This window comes from Ovis aries, chromosome 19, assembly GCF_016772045.2.
Source record: "Ovis aries strain OAR_USU_Benz2616 breed Rambouillet chromosome 19, ARS-UI_Ramb_v3.0, whole genome shotgun sequence".
Taxonomy (NCBI): domain Eukaryota; kingdom Metazoa; phylum Chordata; class Mammalia; order Artiodactyla; family Bovidae; genus Ovis; species Ovis aries.
Window position 1 is genome coordinate 25,077,516 of NC_056072.1, and position 24,642 is coordinate 25,102,157.

The 24,642-nt window shown below is 36.3% G+C and overlaps 1 protein-coding gene across 1 annotated transcript in view; it reads right to left on the reverse strand.

Moving 5' to 3' along the window:
* Positions 1–24,642, reverse strand: part of LOC101112602 (contactin-6) — a 328,617-nt gene that overhangs the window by 82,026 nt on the left and 221,949 nt on the right. Inside the window, 1 exon segment of the mRNA XM_060402851.1 lies at positions 2,928–3,112. Coding sequence (XP_060258834.1) covers positions 2,928–3,112 — 185 coding nt within the window.

The following is a 24,642-nucleotide window of genomic DNA, read 5'->3' on the forward strand; positions in this document are numbered from 1 at the left end:
TTAAATGGCTAATTTGATTGTGATAATAGATCATGTGGGGCTTCCCTGGTAACTCAGTTGTAAAGAATCTGCCTGCACTGCAGGAGACCCCGGTTTGATTCCTGAGTTGGGAAGATCCGCTGGAGAAGGAACCCACTCCAGTATTCTTGGGACTCCCTCATGGCTCAGCTGGTAAAAAAATCCACCTGCAATGTGGGAGATCTGGGTTTGATCCTTGGTTTGGGAAGATCCCCTGGAGAAGGGAATGGCTACCCACTCCAGTATTCTGGCCTGGAGAATTCCATGGACAGTATAGTCCATGGGATAGCAAAGAGTCGGACACGACCGAACGACTTTCACTTTCACTTCCATCGGTCTTATGAATAGACTTAGGTGACCAGGTTGAAGAGCTATGGTAGACTGGGCAGAATCTCATTTTAGAAGATTGTTCAAGGTTCTAATCTCAGATCTAGCAAACATTATTTGAGATCTTGTTCAATTCATCAAAGGTTAATTGCCTATAATATCACTGAAAATTATTTCTACACTTTATTGCTATAAAAATTATGTGAATTAATATTTGTAAAATCTTCTATGTAAGCTAGCAGTTGCTTTATTAATGTGAGAGAAAGTACTTTATTATTGATTTCCAGTTTATAGAGACATCAATTTTATGGTTAACTTTTTTTTATCTATATATTTGTCAGTTTAGTAGAAAAATGACATACCTATTAGCCAAAGCCTGTGAAATATTTTGCTGCTCCTAAAAAAACTCCCAGTTACAGCCTCACAATTTTATTTACAAAAGAATGCAAGAGTCCAGAGACTTTGGATTAAAAAATAGGAGCTATCAAAAGAATATATGTATAAACTCAATTGACAGCTTCTGAAGTGACTCAGTGGTAAAGAATCTGCAGGCTGATGCAGGAAATGCAAGAGAGAACGGTTCAATCCCTGGATCAGGAGGACCTGTCAGGAGGAAATGGCAACCCACTCCAGTATTCTTCCTGGAGAATCCCATGGACAGAGGAGCCAGGCAGGCTACCTTCCATGGGATTACAAAGAGTTGGACAAGACTGGGTGACTGAGAACACATGTATAAATTTAATTAGCATTCCTTCTAGGTAATTACAATACCTTTGAAACTTTAGTTATTGAAATATATAGTTTTGTTTCCGATTACTTTACTACTGATTATAAATGTGTCACATAGAAACATGTCACACAGAAAATGACTTTTGGCCATAAATAAATACAGCTTTTAAAGTCCTCTAGTACAGAAGACATGGAAGAACAGACTCGTTCCAAATAGGAAAAGGAGTATGTCAAGGCTGTATATTGTCACTCTGCTTATTTAACTTATATGCAGAGTACATCATGAGAAACACTGGGCTGGAAGAAGCACAAGCTGGAATCAAGATTGCCGGGGGAAAAATCAATAACCTCAGGTATGCAGATGACACCACCCTTATGGCAGAGAGTGAAGAGGAACTAAAAAGCCTCTTGATGCAAGTGAAAGAGGAGAGTGAAAAAGTTGGCTTAAAGCTTAACATTCAGAAAACGAAGATCATGGCATCTGGTCCCATCACTTCATGGGAAATAGATGGGAAACAGTGGAAATAGTGTCAGACTTTATTTTTGGGGGCTCCAAACTCACTACAGATGGTGACTGCAGCCATGAAATTAAGACGCTTACTCTTTGGAAGGAAAGTTATGATCAACCTAGAGAGCATATTCAAAAGCAGAGACATTACTTTGCCGACTAAGGTCCGTCTAGTCAAGGCTATGGTTTTTCTAGTGGTCATGTATGGATGTGTGAGTTGGACTGTGAAGAAAGCTGAGTGCTGAAGAATTGATGCTTTTGAACTGTGGTGTTGGAGAAGACTCTTGAGAGTCCTTTGGACTGCAAGGAGATCCAACCAATCCATTCTCAAGGACATCAGTCCTGGGTGTTCTTTGGAAGGAATGATGCTAAAGCTGAAACTCCAGTACTTTGGCCACCTCATGCGAAGAGTTGACTTATTGGAAAAGACTGATGCTGGGAGGGATTGGGGGCAGGAGGAGAAGGGGACGACAGAGGATGAGATGGCTGGATGGCATCACTGACTTGATGGACATGAGTTTGAGTGAACTCCGGGAGTTGGTGATGGACAGGGAGGCCTGGTGTGCTGCAGTTCATGGGGTTGCAAGGAGTCAGACACGACTGAGTGACCAAACTGACCTGAGTACAGACGTGTTAAATATAGCTAAGTTAAGAATATTTTAAAAGCAGCAAACATTTTGACAATCCTGAGGTATATTTTATGGTTTATTTGTTGTCAAAAAAAAAAAAAAGTGAACTACATGCAAGTGTATATTTTGGCCTGGAGGAAAGAAGACACAAGGACAAACATTAGAAAATATATGTTTTTATCATCTCTCTTAAGTCCATGAGAGATTCTGATAACTGAGACAACTATATTTTTAAACGAAGTAATGAGTTTATTTTTCTCTTGTCTACATATATGTAGACAATCTTGGGAAACATAAACAAGTACTGAAAACTACCATAAGTATTATGCTTCTCCTGTCATTTTCTCCTTTTGTAATTTCTGTTTGCGATTATCATGACGATTGTCACAGGCTGCTGCTGAATTTATTAAGGGAAATATATTGAATTCCATTTTACTTTGTGTTATAAACTTCTATGGCTTTTAACACGACACTGCTCATCTTTCAAAGGAATTTATAATAAACAATAACATGCATAGACTATGCTGAAATTAAAGTCATATTTTAAAAATGGTCATTCCCATCGGCTAATCATTGAATTTAGCATCTTTACTTGGAAATGTGTCTTCTCTATTTCTCCTATGACACTTGCCCACAACATGCTAAACACTTTCACTATTTTCTATGAAGGATATCACCAAATATTTCATATACTTTTTGAAATTCTATTAGCTCACCATAGAAAATGAGTTGACCCTTTGCAAGGTTTCTTCCTCGAAGGTTACTTGCAATACACTCATAGAAGCCTTCATCTTCCTGTTGAAAGTTCGGGATTTCAAGGGTAGCTTGGGATTTGCTGTATTTGACTTTCCCCGGCAATGGGCTTCCATCCAACCTCCTCCAACTAATATCAGGGACGGGACTAAACAGTTATACCTCATTAGAATAGAAGATGGTTTAGTCTTTACGACAGCAGGATAAAATAAGAATTCCTTAAGCTTAACTCTCAAGGAAAAATATCAGTCAAATCTACTACATTGTGACTAGTTTTCAGATTATGCAGTCATTCACCATTCACTCATCCAGCAATTTTAATGGTTTATTAAGTGCCTGCCATGAGCAAGTCACGGTAGTAAGATCAGGGAATAAATTGATGACTAAACCTGTTTTCTGTCCTCATGTTGCTCACCGGCTAGAGGGGAAAGCAGACAATAAACACAATATAAAAATCAGATTTGTAAATTGCAATAACTGAAACAGAGGAAAGAGCCTGCAGAGATAGTAACAGGATTGTATCAATTTAAATATGAAGGTCAGGAAATTCTGTGAGGATGTGATATTTAAGAGGAGGCAATTTCTTTCTGTGTTTACAGATTCTAAGGCAAAAACTCAGATTCCTGTATAGCTAAATTGGCACTAATAGGTAACTGAAGACATACATGACTGGTGAGCTAGATTATCAAAAGAGATCAGTACTATACAACAGACCCGAATGAAATGGTAGTATAGGATCTGCTATCCTCAAAAGAATGTATTATTTATACACATTTTTTAATGACATTTAAAAAATCTTTGCATTGTACTTTGTCTCTTTTCAGAAAGAATGTGGAAACAATTCCTTTATTTTAGGAATTTAGCTTAATATGTTATATGTAATATATTTCATCTAATACGATTACCTTTTTAAGCAGCAAAAAAAATGCATTTTATAATATATGAATCTAAGTGTCAAAAATAGAGATGAATTTAGAAATTCATGGTGAAGAAGGCCTTACTTTTACAGATATAATAGAATGTAATGAAAATGTAGGCTATAAAGTTCTAACCAGAGAATATTCCCTAATAAACTAATCATTTGAAAAATCAACCCCAATCTATTAGCACTAACATCTTTCCTATTTTCAAGTAATTTTTCATTCCTTTATAGATTTTCAGGTGCTTAAATAATTTCTCTTATAAATGTTTTCAGCTTAATAATAGTAAAAATCATTTTGCAAAACCAAATTAAACCTCTGTAGAAGATGCAGGACTTTTTCCAAGTCCTAAAAAATAATATAGGAGAACCTCCCAATCATATACAAAGTGGTTAACAAATAAAGATCTATAGAATCTGAGCTGTAAGAACTGCAGATAATTGGTGATGATTCACTAGAGGCTTCAAATAAAGCAACAAAATTGTGGAAGCCTCAAGAATTTTTCATTGGCCAACAATGAGGATCCTGATGTGCGAATCACTGTGTAGAAAGTCATAAATATGCTCACATATATTTCACAGAAGGAATACTCACCAATCAATATTTGATTTGTCTATTTTTCTCAGAATTAGCATACAGTGACAAATACAACTTGAATTTTAATTAAATACAAAAATCATAATTTTAATAAATTTTGTTTTTGTCCTTTAAGAAAGCCTTGACACTATAACTTTAGGTTGATATTGTAGTATAATAGCATATTCCTGCCAACAGGTAACCTCAGGTAGCTTGTTTTCTTATTCATTCATTTTATTAAATACAGAACTACAAGTTCTAAATAATTATTCCAAAACAAAGTTCTGAAAGAAAGTTTATTCACTGATAAAGATCTTCACCAAGTCTGAGGCAGTGTTATCCAATTTTTAAAAATAGATACTAAATTTTCATGTTTACATGTGAGGTGGTGAGGATATAAATGCCTTTTATTTTCCTTTTTCTGCTTATCTCAATTTTTCCATTATTTTTCTACAATAAGGATGTATTACCCTCATAATAGAAAAATTCTAAGAAAATTCATTTACAAAGAGAAAAATAGATAGAGGCTCTGATATTTATCTGAATCCATGATTCTTTATCTTTTTATGATAATGTATCTCTGAGGTTTATCCAAAATACATGCAAAACATTCAACTAAAAAAGGTTTTAACCTAAAACATTAAGAAAAAAAAAATCACTAAAGGCTGAATATTTTCCAGTTGTTATATCATGTTCTTTATTTTAACTGTGAAGACAGGAGTCAATTTTTAACCTATTTATCTAAATCTCCGAACCAGTAATTGAACAGTATACTTTAATTACAATACCAACAGTAAGGGACCTTTAAATACTTCTCAGTATGGTACTTCTATATAGCCATTAGACATGCATAAAAATGATATTCTGTGAAAGTGAATGTTAGTGGCATATAAGACCAAAAACTGAGCAGTATAATCCTTGTGAAAAAATTATGACTGTGAAATATATTTTAAGAACAATGCTCTATAAGGTCAAAATTATACTAGAAGGCAAAAAATATGAAACAGACATGATATTGAAGAGATATTTAAGCTTCTCACTTAAAGAACAACCTCCAGATAGATGCTTGTTTTTCTTACCTCAGTTATGTTTAGAGTGATACACCTGGTCTAATAAACCACTCAACTATGGAGAAAGTTGTAAGTTTCAGTGTACTGGTTTCTAACATAAGAGCTTCCAATTTTGAAGAAGGATTTAAGAATTAGACTCTTGTATTCTCAGTCTTCTCGGAGAAGGCAATGGCATCCCACTCCAGTACTCTTGCCTGGAAATTCCCATGGATGGAGGAGCCTGGTAGGCTGCAGTCCGTGGGGTCGCTAAGAGTCGGACACGACTGAGCAACTTCCCTTTCACTTTTCACTTTCATGCATTGGAGAAGGAAATGGCAACCCACTCCAGTGTTCTTGCCTGGAGAATCCCAGGGATGGCAGAGCCCAATGGGCTGCCATCTGTGGGGTCGCACAGAGTCGGACACGACTGAAGCGACGTAGCAGCGGCATTCTCAATCTTAAAGCTCAACATTCAGAAAACGAAGATCATGGCATACGGTCCCATCACCTCATGGGAAATAGATGGGGAAGCAGTGGAAACAGTGTCAGACTTTATTTTGGGGGGCTCCAAAACCACTGCAAATGGTGACTGCAGCCATGAAATTAAAAGACGCTTACTCCTTGGAAGAAAAGTTATGATTAACCTAGATAGCATATTCAAAAGCAGAGACATTACTTTGCTGACTAAGGTCTGTCTAGTCAAGGCAATGGTTTTTCCAGTAGTCATGTAGGGATGTGCGAGTTGGACTATGAAGAAGGCTGAGCGCCGAAGAATTGATGCTTTTGAACTGTGGTATTGGAGAAGACTCTTGAGAGTCCCTTGGACTTCAAGGAGATCCAACCAATCCATTCTGAAGGAGATCAGCCCTGGGATTTCTTTGGAAGGAATGATGCTAAAGCTGAAACTCCAGTACTTAGGCTACCTCATGCAAAGAGTTGGCTCATTGGAAAAGACTTTGGTGCTGGGAGGGATTGGGGGCAGAAGGAGAAGGGGACGACCGAGGATAAGATGGCTGGATGGCATCACGGACTCGATGGATGTGAGTCTGAGTGAACTCCGGGAGTTGGTGATGGACAGGGAGGCCTGGCATGCTGCGATTCATGGGGTCGCGAAGAGTCGGACACGACTGAGCGACTGAACTGAACTGGACAGATTCTCAGTCTGCATTGGACATGTGTTTATTTTTGTGTGTGCATTTTTATTTTCTTTGGTAAACCCAGTGCTTCCTATCTTTAGTCCATTGGATTTGAATTGGATGGACCTCACCTCTGAGGACTTCCCAGGTGGCTCAGTGGTAATGAGTCTGTCTGTCAATGCAGGAGACACGGATTTTATCCCTGGATTGGGAAGATTCCCTGGAAAAGGAAATGGCAACCCACCCCAGTATTCTTGGCTAGAAAATTCTATCAGCAGAGGAGCCTGACAGGTTGTATAGTCTACGGGATTGCAAAGAGTCAGACACAGCTCAGCATGCATGCATGCACATCTGGATGCAGGAGTGAGCACAAAACTCAGGGCTTGCCATTAGAAATTGGTGTATTGTGGCCACCATGGTGGGTCAACTATGGTAACTAAGACAACACAACCAGATCAATTCTGGGACTGCCTTTGAAAGAGCTATTCAAGACAGGATCTTTTGTCACTAGTTTTCCTCAGATGTTAGGATGTATACTTGGCACTTCTAGGCAACAATTTCCAACGAAATGGAGACAGTGTGTTTGAAAACCAAGGCTGACATAAAGAAAGGTAACTTAGAATTCTTCACTTGCCTATATTAAGTCATGTCAATGCCAAAAAACCCCCAAAAAACTCAAATATATCTGTTAGTCAATAGTCATTTTTTGCCTTATGCCTGTTTGCATAGTTTTCCTGCTACTTTCATTTTAAAAAAAGACTTAAGAAATAAGCTGAATACCTGGGTTAAAAAGTTGTTAAGATATTTTCTACCTGTGTCATTGAATTGTATGACATGGTATTAGTGCATTTCTTTAGGATACTATATTTTATTTACCCTCTGGATATTTTAGAATTCTCAACTGAACTATCAAAAATAGTCACTCAAACATTAATTTTTTTATTGAGTCTTATCGAGTGCATTTTATGGCTGCATTTCATGTTAAAATTTTTAATGGGAGAAAAATCAAATTTTATATGATTTTGCAGATACTAATTCAATGTTAAGGTTTTTTTCAGATTTGTTATGTCACTACAAAATATGAATGTCAGGAGCCTCTTGATTACTACTGATCATGTGAGCTATAGAGTCAGGGAGAATAACTGTAAAGCATAGATTATATAAAAATGCATGTTCGTTTTAATGAAAAGTTCTCATTTAGTCTGGGCATGTCTTATGAAGACAGTAAATTATATAAATGATGTAGATTTTAAAAGAATGAACCACATGACAGTGGCAACTTATGTTTTATTGGTACAAACTAAGGATTATAACCAGGGAGACAGCATGTCTCTGAGAAACTGTTCCAAAGAGGTAGGGGGAATGATCAGTATACATGTGATTTTGGTGAAGGGAGAGTATGTTCAGTAAAGCACATATTTTTTTGCAAAAGGCTTCTGCTAGTTATGAGGAGGAGTCATCATCATGATGAATTTTAGGGCTTTTCTAGATATCAGAGGATATAAGAATCAGGCTCATAAAATCAGCTCCTGAAAATATCTAACTATCTGAAGACCTATTCTGCCAGTTTTACCCAGAGCACAGGTTACCTCATTTTTGCTCTCTACCCGGAGCTCTTTTCAGGGGATGTTGAAAGTCAGTAGCTACAGCAACACATTATTTAATCCTTGTAGAGGTAGATGGCAAGTGCCAATTAGTAGTTAACAATTAATTGCTTTAGATTTCACACCCTCTCTCTTTTCTGAAGCCATCCCAAGTGGACAGTGTGTGGGAAAAACTAAAGTCAACAAAAGATGAAATTATATTAGTAGTGAGTTCAATTTCAAATGTAAGCTAAATTTTCTAAGATATACCATTCTATGTAAGCAATGAAATACTAATACTTTTATTAATACTACTAGCAAAGCTATTAGAATACTATATATAGAGTACAGAGCAGAGTGTAATTCTTAAAATTACCAGCTATATTTTATCGTACATTTATAAAATAAATTTTCTCATTTATAGAATAGGGCTTGCTGTGCGGTGATTAGTCACTCAGTCATGTCTGACTCTTTGCGACCTCATGGACTATAGCCCACCAGACTCCTTTGCCCATGGGGATTCTCTAGGCCAGAATACTGGAGTGGGTTGCCATGCCCTCCTTCAGGGGATCTTTCCAACCTAGGGATCAAACCCAGATCTCCCTCACTGTAGGCAGATTCTTTACTGTCTGAGTGACCAGGGGAGCCCAAGAATACAGGGTGGGTAGCTTATCCCTTCTCCAGGAGATCTTCTCAACCCAGGAATTTAACCAGGGTCTCCTGCTTTGCAGGCAGAATCTTTACCTGCTGAGCTACCCAGGAAGCTGAGAATAGGGCTTAATACTAGTATATATTTTGCAGGATTATAGTGAAGATTAAATAGTATTAATATACATCTCATACATTTAATGTCATCTAAAACACATGAAACAGTATTTTTGTGTTAATGATTTTAAAAATAATTTAAAATTATTATTTTTATCATTTCAAAATAAGAATCCTAGCTTACGTTGATTTGTTTTCTATTCTCCTTTAAGAACTCTGTATGACTAGGCATTTAACATAAATTGATTTATGAATCATGCATAAACTAAAATCAGATCTCCATACTGTACATGAAATGGGTGCACAAGCACACATATATGTCTCTGGAAGTAAAAGTCCTGCTTCTGCCTGTTTGATAGACTGACTGCTAAGGAGATAATTAATGCCTCTGATCATAGCCATCATGTTCATTTCCTTATCATGGGAGCAGGGATCTCTCAAGTGAGCTATAGCACGCTTTGTTGTAAAATACTTTTTTTTTTTTTAATTTGACAAATCATCTAGGACCATTGTAGTAGGGAGGAAAGTAATTAGACAACTTTTGCCAAAGAGGGAAAAAAATGCTTTGTGAGAAAGCTAAGCATTTATTTATGAATAGTAATAACCATTAATTGAGTGCTTACTATGTTCCAGGCTTGTGACAGATGGTGTCCATATGTCATCTCAGTTTAATAATATTCAGCTGGAAGCTGCTAACAATCCTAATTACCTTTTTGAAATGGTACTCACGTTTAGACAGGTAATTTCTGCTAAATTATTACCTGCCAATTCTCTTCCACTTAGAGTTCCAGTACAGGCTAATTTATTGTGATCCACCTTCCAATTCTGAGTTGCCACCCATTCATTTATTAGCACTAGGAGACTCCTTTTCCTTCTGTGGCTTCAACATTCTTTTTAAGACCTATCTAGCTTATCTGTGTTGATGGTATCAGTGATGCAGTAGGCCCTGGCAGTTCATTTTAATTTAAAATAAGCGGTCTATTTAAAATCCACAGTTCATATATTAATGTATGAAGAATTCAATGGAACAGGGAGATCTTTGAAGGGTCTTCAGAATGAGGATTCTTATTAAACCACTTGAAGCTCTGTCATTAAAGGGTTAAGTCAAAATACATGGTACCACCATCATCCTGTAACTTCAGGTATCAGCCATTTCTGGCAAAATTTCCCTTTCAGCTCCAAATCCACCGCCCCCGCCCCCGCCCCCCACCCCCCCCACACACACTTCTTAAAAAAAAAAATCTTAACAAATGCGGTCAAAATCCAGCTTGAATACAAATCTCAGAAAAGAAAACAAGTTTGAAGCAACTCTCTCATTCAAAGTTTCCTCACAGCACAAATGAGACATTCATGAACTGTGTATTTCAGAAAACTTTACAGAAACCTCTTCTTATTTTGTATCTATATTTTCCTGAAACATGAGTCTGCACAGTTCTAAAAGACTACTAGGTCATAAAAGCAAATTTTCTTTCTCTTTCCTTCCTTTCCTCCCTTTCTGTCACTCTTTCCTTCTTTGTCTCTATCTTTCTTCCTTACTCAATTCCTGTCCCTCTCTCTTTTTCTTTCTTCCCTCTCCGTTTTATTTATCTTTCTTCCCTCTTCCTCTGGTTTTGTGCTTCTTAAGTAGCATTGCCATGAGGACTTCTACTTATTACTCTCTTGTCATTGTGCTTTTACAGAGTGAGCGTCCTATTAATTTTATCTGGAGACAGAGAATATATTTGTTAACCATCTGGCCTAATTCAACCTGAATTGGAAGTTAAATTAAAGCTCTTCCCACACTTGTAGAAACTCTGCTTCACTTCTATACTTTTAGCCCATAGATAGAATTTTCATTACTAGTGCTATTTGAGAAAGCTTATATTTTTCCCTTGGATTTCTTAAACCTCATTATCCACAGCTTAAATCCAGGCTATACCAAGTTTTAAGTAGAAACTGGTACAGAGAACCAGTTTCCTAAGATGCTTATATTTGGGATTATTCTTAACTTGAACCTCATTTCAGAAAATCCTGTCTGTGGCCATTTTTAATCGAAGAGTAGGAAGCAGAATAACAAAACCAGCACAGAGTGCCTCTGTTCAATTTTCAGACTGTTCAACTAACTGCTTTCATTTCCCCAACCTGAAATATTCATACAAAGAGCTTGGGATATAAGATTGTCCTATGGGAATACAATATGGATAAATTCATGAGTTCTGTAGAAAAGCAATCTCACTATTACAGGAAAAAGGAATTTTTTTTTTCTTTTTTCTCTGTGTGATCTAAATGTAGTCATGATCCTGTTCTCCTGGTCAGTGTCTATACCAGGTTTCCCTTGGGGGAGAAAACATTATCATGCGCATGCATTTTTCTGATATTTGACACTACACTTGTTGCAGCCAGTTGAAAAGCCCACAAATAGTTTGGTCTTAATATCAGTGGTAGCAAAACAGTACTTTCCTATAGGATACAGGCAAGTTTTGTGTAATTGAGTGCAAATTACCTCACATCTCTGAGCCTCAGCTTTCTCCTTATAACTAGAGATAGCAATGGGTACATGAAAGGCTGCTTGAAAGGATAAAATGGGGATATATATTATGAGAATAAATTCTGAAATATAAAGTTAGAACCTATAATAAAGTTTGCTAAATTGTCTCAGTACCATGATCATCCACACAGGGACAGTGAGGTTCTATTGTCCCAAGTTCCTAAGACTTTTATGGCCACTTTTTACTCCACAGTGTAAGCACTCATTGGTACATGAAACGTAAAACAGGAGCCCATAATTTCAAGGTATAGTAAGGCTGAAAATAACACTGTAATAGCAGGAAAAAAAAAAGAAAACTATCCCTTGGTTGATAGTGTCTCCATAATGTTTTATGAATACATAATATTAATCCTAAATAAATACTTCACCAAGTATATGAGTGCTATGTTGCCCTACAGGAGAGGAAATTATACTTTGGTCAAGGTAGGTTCTGGAGGCTCACGTTCCTTCAAAATTATGTTGAGAGTTAGAATTCCTTAGAAATTATAGGGCTTGACTTTAGCTCAGCTCATAATCATAAATGTTCACATAAAGAAATTAAGGAGACATTATATATGGTTTGTTATATTTAATCATTCTATTATTAATATATCTAACATTTATTGATCACCTATGCCAGGCCCTGTGCTAAGTGCTTCATTGAAACTATATGATGATGTCTTAAGACAGAAGACTGTTACTATTATCATTTTGTAGATAAGGAGATTTGGAATAGAATAGGTTGGTAACAGGTCCAATATCACCCAGTGAATTACAAAAAAAAAGATTTGAACTAAAATCTCTTTCTATAGTGATTGAGCTCTAAACTACCATGCTTTGCTGCTCCTACATGAGCTAAACAGCTACAACATGAGAATCATCTTTTTGGTCAGTATAATGTTGCTTAGAAATATATTCCTTACCTAATTAACTAATGTATTTTATAATCAGGGGGTAGAGTTTCTTTTGTCCAGGGGCCAAAGATGAAATCAGAGTTGTTTTTGTTTTAACATATTGAGATGCCTCCAAATTCCAATAAAATTTCTAGAGATGGGTTCCAAGGTTAACAGGAAAAATGGAAGTAACTTCTTTTCCTTCAGTTCAGTTCCAACTTGGATTTGAAATCTTTCTCTCCTGCAATTGCCAGTTACTTAAAAAGTAAGATTTGTAAGTCTCCTGAGAAAGGTGACGGTAGACTGAGATGGAAAGGAAAAAGAGTTACTTGCAGAAGTATATATATATATATTCTTCTTGGATGATTTTTAGGGCCTTTAGATTAATTTGATTTTTGAAACAGCAATGTAAAAATCCAATTTTGATTTTGAAATAGGAAAAAAAAAAGTGAAAGGAATCTTTGACTTTTTGGATTCAGTATGTAAGATCAGAAGAGACCCAACTTGTAATTTGGTCCATTTGAAAATGGACCCTCCGCACTTGTTCTTGAGGAGAATTTGCCAACACATATCAGAAACTTTAACTTTTACATTACTGTTATTCAATAATTTAATTTTCTAAAATTATACTGAAGAGGTTTGCATGCAGATGGACAAACTACAGCCCCAAGAATATTCATTTCATCATTATTTATGACAACAAAAAGTGTAAACAAAACATAAAGAAATTAAATGTCCACAGAAGATATTAAGAAGAGGTGGCAAGAATACACAGAAGAACTGTACCAAAAAGATCTTCATGACCCAGATAATCACGAAGGTGTGATCACTCCCACTCACCCAGAGCCAGACATCCTGGAATGTGAAGTCAGGTGGGCCTTAGGAAGCATCACTATGAACAAAGCTAGTGGAGGCGATGGAATTCCAGTTGAGCTATTTCAATCCTGAAAGATGATGCTGTGAAAGTGCTGCACTCAATATGCCAGCAAGCTTGGAAAACTCAGCAGTGGCCACAGGACTGGAAAAGGTCAGTTTTCATTCCAATCCCAAAGAAAGGCAATGCCAAAGAATGCTCAAACTACCTCACAGTTGCACTCATCTCACATGCTTTTAAAGTAATGCTCAAAATTCTCCAAGCCAGGCTTCAGTAGTACATGAACCGTGAACTCCCTGATGTTCAAGCTGGTTTTAGAAAAGGCAGAGGAACCAGAGATCAAATTGCCAACATCCACTGGATCATGGAAAAAGCAAGAGAGTTCCAGAAAAACATGTACTTCTGCTTTATTGACTATGCCAAAGCCTTTGACTGTGTGGATCACAATAAACTGGAAAATTCTGAAAGAGATGGGAATACCACACCACTTGACCTGCCTCTTGAGAAACCTATGTGCAGTTCAGGAAGCAACAGTTAGAACTGGACATGGAACAACAGACTGGTTCCAAATAGGAAAAGGAGTACATCAAGGCTGTATACTGTCACCCTGCTTATTTAACTTATATGCAGAGTACATCATGAGAAACGCTGGACTGGAAGAAACACAAGCTGCAATCAAGATTGCTGGGAGAAATATCAATAACCTCAGATAAGCAGATGACACTACTCTTATGGCAGAAAGTGAAGAGGAACTAAAGAGCCTCTTGATGCAAGTGAAAGAGGAGAGTGAAAAAGTTGGCTTAAAGCTCAACATTCAGAAAATTAAGATCATGGCATCTGGTCCCATCACTTCATGGCAAATAGATGGGGAAACAGTGGAAACAGTGTCAGACTTTATATTTTTAGGCCCCAACATCACTGCAGATGGTGATTGCAGCCATAAAATTAAAGGACGCTTGCTCCTTGGAAGGAAAGTTATGACCAACCTAGATAGCATATTAAAAAGCAGAGACATTACTTTGCCAACAAAGGTCCATCTAGTCAAGACTATGGTTTTTCCAGTAGTCATGTATGGATGTGAGTTGGACTGTGAAGAAAGCTGAGTGCCAAAGAATTGATGCTTTTGAACTGTGGTGTTGGAGAAGACTCTTGAGAGTCCCTTGGACTGCAAGGAGATCCAACCAGTCCATCCTAAATGGGGTCAGTCCTGGTGTTCACTGGAGGGACTGATGTTGAAGCTGAAACTCCAATACTTTGGCCACCTGATGTGGAGAGCTGACTCATTGGAAAAGACCCTGATGCTAGGAAAGACTGAGGGCAGGAGGAGAAGGGGACGACAGAGGATGAGATAGTTGGATGGCATCACTGACACAATGGACATGGGTTTGGGTGGACTCCGGGAGTTGGTGATGGACAGGGAGGACTGGCGTGCTGCAGTTCATGGGGTCGCAAAGAGTTGGACACAACCGAGTGACTGAACTGAACTGAAATGTCCATCAGTAAGAGATTGGCTTAAAATACACATTTGAATGCCCCACTGTCATTCCATATGAAAGTACAACAAACTGTTTAATGGAAAATATATTCATAATATATACTTTTAAAGAGTTTTAAAAGTGTTTTACAAAGAATATGCTGAAACGATTTGAGTATCAAAACAAAGCAGTATTGGATTATAACCCAAAAGCGGAATAAATATCCAATGTGATATTTATATAAATACAAGATTGAATAAATTGATAAATGAGGATGGAAAAGTGAAAAATCTCCCATGAGGAGGAATTCTAAATAAATTATATAGGTTCACACCTTAGAAGTGAATCATGACCCCTTACTCATTAGATATGAATGATATACTTTGACCATTCCAAAGACTCAATATGGGAAAAGAGAAAAATGAGTAGATTTACAGTGGAGAACACTGACAAAACTTCTGCCAAGTGATGAAGGCCAGCATTAGCAGCCATAGATCATATTGATAGAGTAATAACCTTGATATGATGGGTGAAAATGGCATTTTACTTTTACGCTCTTTTTGCTCAAAACCCATAACCTCAGGTTAAAGTTAAACAAAACAGCAAACAAATTCCAATAGAGGGTCATCCCACAATAAAACTGACCACTACTCCTCAAAACTCTCAGGGTTATCAAAAACAAGAAATGTCTGAGACACTGTTAATTACAGCCAAGAAGAGCCCAGGGAGACAAGAAAACTCAATATGGTACCTGGGATAGAATGTTAGAATTAAAAAGGATATCAAATAAAAACCAAGGAAATTTGAATAAAGCATGGCTTTAGTTAATAAAGACATATTCGTGTTTGTTCATTATTTATAACATAAGTACCATCTTAATTTAAAGTTTTAATAATAGGGAAACTGTGTGGTATTATATGGGATTTTACTTTACTGTCAGCTGACTTTTGTGTTCTAAAACAGTTATTTTAAAATTTTGAGGGGAAAGGGGTATTAATAAAGTGGGAGAGAAAGAGGCAAGAATCTTCTGTTTCTCAGAGACACACACAAAAATTCCTTCAGTAACAGTCTCTTATTAGTTCTACCAAAGAAACTGAGAGTGACTCTTTCCAGTCTAAAAAGGAGTTTTAGTTTAAAAAGGAGTAACCTGGAGCAAAGATAATCAGGCAAGTTCCCAGAGTATTCTTGAATCTTCCTTCATTGTAAGGAAAGAACAGATTCTAGGGGAAAAAAAAAACAAAAAACAAAAAAAACTGTGATCCACATAGTTACATCAATCCTATTTTCAGTAGCCTGCGAACTCTTTGGGGTCTTTCTATTATCTTTATATCCCCAGGGCCTAGCCCAGCATCTGCTGTTAGAATTCCTCCTGAATAAGTGAAGGCAGAAAGGAATTAACTATTGAATAAGATATTCAGTGCATATTTACTAAGTTAATAGAACCTGGAGCTTAATTTGCCAAGTGATTGAATGAGAGAATGTCAATAATCCTCATCGAGAATAAATATGTTATTTTAAAATGGTAAATCCATTGTTCTGAGCAAGTCCTTGAGGATTGTGTTCGCTAAGAAATATAATGCAGAAATCCCTCTCTCTCCTGTGTATTCCTTTTTACCTTCTCAGTCAAAGCACCACTGACAATTACAGTACCACAGTTTATTAATTGTTATTGTGCATTGATTGCCTATTATAAGCTAGGGATTATGATAAGGGAGTGGTGAAGTTTACAATTATTTAAGCATCTGCCCACAATGCGGGAGACCCGGGTTCAGTCCCTGGGTTGGGAAGATCCCCTGGAGAAGGAGATGGCAATCCACTCCAGTACTCTTGCTTGGAAAATTCCATGGACTGGGGAGCCTGGTAGGCTACAGACTATGGGGTCACAAAGAGTCGGACAACTGAGCGACTTCGCTTTCACGTTACATCAATCCTGTCCTCTCTATAGTCCACCTGCCTATCTATCTATTCGTCCGTCTAGTTTTGTCTTTGTTTTACAGATAGGAAAACTGGTCACAGTGGCCCAGGTATTGATGGCGGAAGGAAGATAACAAACACTAAGTCGTGTTGAACTCTTTTGATCCCATAAACTGTAGCCTACAGGGTTTCTCTCTTCATGGGATTCTCCAGACAAGAATACTGGAGTGGGTTGCCATTTCCTTCTCCAGGGGGAACTTGACAGGGGGGCTGAGTATTTAAACCCTGATCTCTTCAAAGCCTATACACTTTCCAGAACACAATGTTTCCTTGAAATGTTAGTGAATCCACCGATAAAACTTTCAGCCCTATGGTGAATGTGTGTTTATGTGTTCCTTTGTTGAGGATTGCTGTCTTTCAGTTTTTCAAAGATTGGCTTGAATGCTTGTCAGTTCTCATATTTGCATGGAATTTACCATATCATCTTATGCGAACCAATAGAAAATCATAATAAAACACAAAGTAGTTAGAAAGAATCTGAAGAGTACCTTCATTATACTATGTTGTGGGACAAACAGGACAGGCTATTCATAAGAAAATAATTTACTCATTATCTATTTAACTTAATGAGGAAAGTTTTTATTTTTATTTATTTTTATTTATTTTTATTTTTTTCTTTCCCTTTTTAAAAATTTTATTTATTTATTTATTTATTTATTGGAGGCTAATTACTTTACAATATTGTATTGGTTTTACCATACATTCACATGGATCCACCATGGGTGTACATGTGTTCCTGACATTCAAATGGGAAATTTTTAAAATGTCTCTCTGAATTTTTTGTTTTGTTTTGTTTTTACATGTCTGTTTATTAAACAAGAACTCCTTCATGACAATTCAATATTTATTAGCGATTAGTGTTGAGAAAATTATTTCCCTCTACATACAAAAATACAGATTTGAACACTATGAAAACAATCAGGACAAGTACCGTGAAAAAATTGGTCCTTCAAAAGAAATAAAGGGGGAAAACTGAGGGCAGTGTGAGGCTTTGTAGGCTGTCAGGAATAAACCAACAGGAGCGAAGGCTCTGGGGCCCCCAAACCACTCTGAATGGATAGTCAAATCTGGGGCTGGTGGGAGCTGAGTGGTGCCCACACCAGCCTCAGAAGCCAGGATGGGAGCTCGGACTGACCAATAGCAGAAACTGAAGTTTGCTGAACACACATCACCTCAGCTCACCCCACAGCTGCATCTGTACTGTTAAAGGAAATAGACTTTTAAGAAGCAAAGTGTAGTAGTTATTAAATTAACATCGCCCCTCCTCCAAGTACCACTGGGCCAAGTACCAGAGTAGTCACATGGGAATTATCAGCCATCTGACTCGTCTTCCTTTGTTAGAAAATAATGACACATTCTGTCTGACCCTTCAAAGCGGAAAAAAAAAAAAAAATTTCTTTTATGTTTCAATAAATCCATTCCTTCATTTTAAATGGACTCAGCTAGTTTCCTCAAGATTTCTCTTGACCAGACATAACTCAGTCCTGCAGGGGCGGGAAAGCAAAAGGTCGTCTGTGTCTTCATCAAGCTCATCACAGCATGGAATCTAGTATGTTTGGGCTGGAAAACCAGAAAGGGCCATCGAACCTATCCAGGGCATCCACGAACCAGAGGTCTGAGTGGAAGGTGAGCCCGAGGCCAGCAGAGTCCCCACTCCCACTCCCGCCCCAGGACGCCTCACACGGGCAGAGGTGAGCTGGTGGCCTGAGCGGATCTGCAAGACAGGCAGCAACCGGGAAAGGGCTTGTCACCATTTCAGACCCAAAGAAGGGGAGGTCAGAGCACCGAGAATTAAAGCAAGTGCTTAAATCCTGAAAACCCTGAATTCACCTAGTTTAATATTAACATATTATTGGCCAAAGATGTAGTAATACCACAGGCATTAGTTTCTGCAAAAAACTAATAATGTGTTAAAACGCTACTGTCATTCTGAGCATCCTGAGCAATCTTTCTGTGGTAAGCTCTTCAATGATGTCCATATGTGTAAAAGAAAGCAAAGTCAAATAGCTGCTCTTTCATCTGAAAGTTCTGAAATAGATAACAACAACTTGGTGAGACTTCATATTTACTGCTTAACATTAATAGCTAAGCTGGGGTATCTTTTCCTTCATAAATTAGAAAATAATGAGTAAGATATATCTGTATACATAAACATCATTGTCTATACATAAATATAGCCCTCTGTGTGAAGACTTCATAACACACAGGAACGTTGAGTAAAGCAACTAATTTTATTTGCATTCCAGAGCATTGACAGCAAAGTTATTAAGAAAAATAATGAAAAGTAAATATGTTTGGTTGTTTATGAAAGTGATAGAGTTATGATTATATCAGTTTAACTTCTTTACTAAGAACAAAGGCATATATTTTCTTGAAAGGAGACACAGAGATCTATCAGTCAATCATACTATATTTGAATAGCACCTATCCAAGGAGTTTCTCAGGGCATTTCACAATACAATTAATTTGCAGCTTAGATAATTAAGAGTTTGCCATGTTAAACAAATGAGACAAAACTGAGAATTGAAAGCTGTGATCATGTCATCTCTGAAACTCCAACATAGAAAGTGAGATACATGTCCCCAAAGTCATAGTAATTAAAGTTCAAGCAGGTATCCGAAGTTTTGTCTCAATTATTCTATATTCACATTAGCCCATGGTGGTTTAAGATAGTTAGGGTCTTTGAGTAAACACTCTAGCCAGCCTTCCATAGATCTCATTGTCCACACTCTCTGCCTGCATGACTGCAGCAGCCCCCTAGGTTGGTTGGTATATTTTCTGTATTCTTCCTAATCATCTATCCTAGATTTTTATAAATAGTACCTATTACAATTGCCACATATAAACCAGTGGGGTGTATCCTCTGCAATGGCCCTGATTGATTTTTAGAGAGAGTTTTTTCTTCTCATTCAAAAACAATGCATTTTGAAAAGGTTATCTTTTGAATTATCAAAAACTTTAATATATAATATTAAACTTGTTATTTGCTGAAATATTAGTAATTGCAGATTACTATCCATAATTTTACTATCCGTAATGAAATATCCATAATTTCATTCTCAGATAACATCTTTTTTACCATTTTGCTGAAATTTTTCAAGACTTTTAAAGGAAAACATTTACAGAATTGAGGGCTAACTGCATTCGCACATGGAGAATTAATTTGTATATTAAAAAGATAATTTGATGTAAATATCAAATGGATAAAAGCATGAGTTTTGGAGTCAGAATCAATGATTTTTAATTTGAATTGCAAATTTACAACTTACGTATATCAATTATTTCATTTCTCTAAACTTCACCTTTTTACCTTCAAAATTAGCCTTAAAAAAAAAAATCTGGAATTTAGCACCGTCGGATTAACTGGACCTGCATTTACTCTCTTACCAGAAACAATAAGAAAACTGGACAAATATAATGGGAAACAAACCTGATTCCAGGGAAGTAACAATGGGCAGCATAAAACTGTGATTCCTAAAGGATGGGAAAGGTACAAAGTAAGCCATTGATATCCCAGGTTTTTTACCTCCAGGTACTTTCTAGAACACTGAATGAAGAAGCAAACATAAATAGGACAAGACTACATCACTGAGTTAGGAGACACAAGGTGACTGAAGTGGCTGGGATTGCAGAGCAGAGTATCAGAGCCAATGGGACTAGAAAAAGAAAGCACTCCAGAAATCTACAGAAGAATGAAAAATGAGTCTGGGCAAAGAACAATTTTCAGAGTACAAACAGGGCTAAAAGATGTTGGAGTTCTAACATGCTAGAGAAGAGAGATAGTAAACATTTTAGAGCATTTGATAGGAAGAAACATCTTAGAACTAAATTAGCCTTAGACTAACATCTACTCCATACTCAAGGAAGTTTAAAAATAAGCTACAGAAAGGTCAAGCAGATTCACTGCAACTTAATTCCTATCAATAAAATCCAATGCTTGAAAGAAATACACAACAGTCCAGCTTTTAACAACATAATATTTATTATATCTCTAATTAAATTAAATTATTAGCTAGCCTGAAAAGCATAAAAAAAATAGGAATCATGATTAGAAGCAAAAACAGTCAACAGAAACAGATCCATAAATTATTGAGATGTTAAACTTAGCTAACAAGGACATTCATATCATCAATAGGTCTTCTGAATAAATAGCTAAGGGTTACAGGTAAAGAAACTGCAGACCTCAGTCTCTGATTAAGAGAGTCTCTAGGGAAACCTGAAGATAATAGGGAAAACAAAGAAAAACAAGAGGGAGTTTTAGCCTCTGAAACCACAGCTACGGCAAACAGTAAATAAACACAGCCTAACTCCTTGCCAGATAAACATAAAAGTTTACACTAAAATCTAGTGTAAAATCACTTACTTTTACCTGTTACATCCTACTAGGTTTTTAACAACAAAAATATATAAAAGACCAATTAAAATGCACATTCTGCAGAGAAAAGCAAACAGTGGAACCAAACTCAAATATGGCAAATATTTTTAAATTATCACATTGGGAATTTGAAACTATTAAAATTAATATGTTAAGGGCTCTAATGGAAAAAGCAGACAGCATGAAAGAACAGAGGATTAATGTAGCAGGAAAAAAAAAAGAAATTCTAAGAAAGGATCAAAAGGAAGTAATAGATATAAAACCACTATAATGTAAATGAGAATGTCTTTGATAGGTTTACCAGCGGACTGAACATGACTAAGAAAAAAGTAAGTGAATGAGAAGAAATGTCAATGGAAACATCCCAAATTAAAATGTGAAGAGAAAGAAAGAAAGAATGGAGTATCCAGGAAATGGGGGCAACTACAAATGGTGAAACAAAGGTCTAATGGGAACACCAAAGGAGAGCAAAGAGAGAATTAACAGAATAAATATTTGAAGTAAGAATGACTGCAAATTTTCCAAAATTAGTGACAGTTACCAAACCACAGACCCAGGAAGCTTAGAGGCCAATTAGCAAGAAAAATTCCAAAATAATCTACCCATTCAAGAGAAGGAATATTCCCAGGATAAAGGGAATTATTTCCTAGCTACTTAGAAAATAGTTCCACAAATATTTCATGAAAACCAGTCTGTATTTCAGAAACTGTTTAAAGTCCTTTTAAAAAAAGGTGAATATGATGTGGCAATGATTTATGTTATTTTGTGTGTGTGTGTGTTCGTCTTTCTTATTCACCTACTAGTTTCCTTAACCACCCTCTACTTCCCCTCCTCTCTCATTAACTAAAATATATAAACCTTAGTTTAATGAATGTATAATTTATAGCATAAATAGTAGTCAGTAATTAGTTAGCAAAAGTGTTTAGAAACATTGTTGATAAGAGAAAGAACTCTTGATTTTATTCCTCACTGAACCAATGTGCTTTTTCAGTTTGGGATGTATCCAACTTACACTTAGAGAAGTGTAGTACCTCAGAAAGTGAATGAGGAGATTTAAAAGGATTTGTACAAAGCAGTCCCAATATTGTTTTGAGCATATTGACTTGAAAAAAATATAACAAAATCAAGTATTGCATGCAATATTTTTTATAAAGAGTTGTCAGAGAACGTGATTTATAATTATCATTCAATAGTTTGTAAAACACTTGGCAATAGACCTGCAAATAGAGATTTATCATTTAAAAGGGGAGGTTGATTTTGTTCTTTTCAGATTGTTAATTATGTTTATCAATTAGTAACTTTCTAGGGAGTGCATTGTTTGTGTGTATGTTAATGTTGCAAATTCAGAAAAGTCAGTAGAGTATTTGGTAAATGTCCACTGCAGAGGACACAGGCAGTAAAAAATCTTTTTTGTTAGTAGCTAACGTTTGCATAATATTTTCCAAATATATAAAGGATTTTCATCTACATTCTGTTCATCTGAAGAAGTGAGAACTAGATCTGCACTTCAGTTACACAGAATATATGTTTCTTATGCAGAACATTTTAACACTATCATGCCCTTGTGGATGCTTCAGACTTTCCATTTTAACACTGAGGCATTTCAATTCCATATTAATAGCTTTAATAAATATAATCTCAACAGTGATTAGCTTTGTCAGATAAAATGTTGTGGGACATACTCCACTAGATCAATTATTTCCTTGACAATTTTCTAAGAGGTACCGTGAACCAATTCTCATCATTTTCCCAGTCTTCCTTAATTTTATTTCATGTGCATCAGCTCTTTTATATATAAACTTAACAGTGAACATACACTTTATCATTGAGGGATTTTTATTTTGTACATACACATCATATTTGCCATATTTTTACATGTATTATGCACTGTAATCTTCAAAACAATATAGGAGATAGATATCATTTTAATCTTTTTTGCGTGAGGATATGGAAATTCTTAACTGTTAAGAAGGATCCCACTGCTGGGCATACACACCGAGGAAACCAGAATTGAAAGAGACACATGTACCCCAATGTTCATCGCAGCACTGTTTATAATAGCCAGGACATGGAAACAACCTAGATGTCCATCAGCAGATGAATGGATAAGAAAGCTGTGGTACATATACACAATGGAGTATTACTCAGCCGTTAAAAGAATTCATTTGAATCAGTTCTGATGAGATGGATGAAACTGGAGCCGATTATACAGAGTGAAGTATACTAACACATATATATGGAATTTAAGAAGATGGCAATGATGATTTGGGAGAATGACATTCTAACATGTATACTATCATGTGAATTGAATCGCCAGTCTATGTCTGACACAGGATGCACATATGACAGAAAGAAAAAAAAGAAGGATGCCTGCCTATGGTCAGACAACTTTTGAGAAAACTGAGAGTTCAATCTGCCTCCTCTAACTTGGAGAGCAGTTATCTTAACCATTTACTCAAAAGTTTCTAAGTTCAGAACTTAAAATCAGGTGAGACTAAATTTAAAGTGTCCTTTCTTTCTTATCAGAAGCATGAAATTGAACCAGTTGCTTATATACTTTGAGCCTCATCATCTTCCTCAAATATAATAAAAATATGAGGTACCCTGCACAACTAAGAGGATTAGGCATATCATATAAATTCTTAGCTATAAATGGTTACTCATGTAATTTATTTACATGAGATTCTTGAGAACTAGCTTCAATCCTTTTCACTTATTATGTGAGTATTTTTTAAATTACAGGAATCTATATTTCCTGATGCTAAACATGATAAACTATTCATATTCTTTTCAGATACTATTTTTCATTGATTTTCTTTATAAATAAATCAATAAAATTTCAAAGTATTTTTCTGTTATTTTATGGTGTTATATGTACTTTAATTTCTGAGAAAGCTTGAAAATGGTGAAACTTCATCATGTCTTTCAAGGCAAGTAAACAAAAACTGACAAAACTCCCATTTGTCAATCTCTTAAAATAATTTAAATAATCTATAATTATTTATTGAACAAATACTATGGGGCCAAATATGTAAAATTCAACAGTCCATGAGCTGAGAATTTCCGGGTGTTCAAGTTAGATTTAGAAAAGGCAGAGGAACCAGAGATCAAATTGCCAACATCCATTGGATCATAGAAAAGGCAAGAGAATTCCAGAAAAACATCTACTTCTGCTTTATTGACTACACTAAGCTTTTAACTGTATGGATCACAACAAACTGTGGAAAATTCCTTAAGGGATGGGAATACCAGACCACCTGCCTTGCTCTTGAGAAATCTGTATGCAGGTCAAAAATAAACAGAACTGGACATGGAACAATGGACTGGTTACAAATTTGGAAAGGAGTACGTTAAGACTATATACTGTCACCCTGCTTATTTAATTTTTATGCAGAGAACATGATGCAAAATACTGGGTTGGATGAAGCTCAAGCTGAACTCAAGATTGCTGGGAGAAATATCAATAACCTCAGATATGCAGATGACACCATCCTTTTGGCAAAAAGTGAAGAAGAACTAGAGTCTCTTGATGAAATTAAAAGAGGAGAGTGA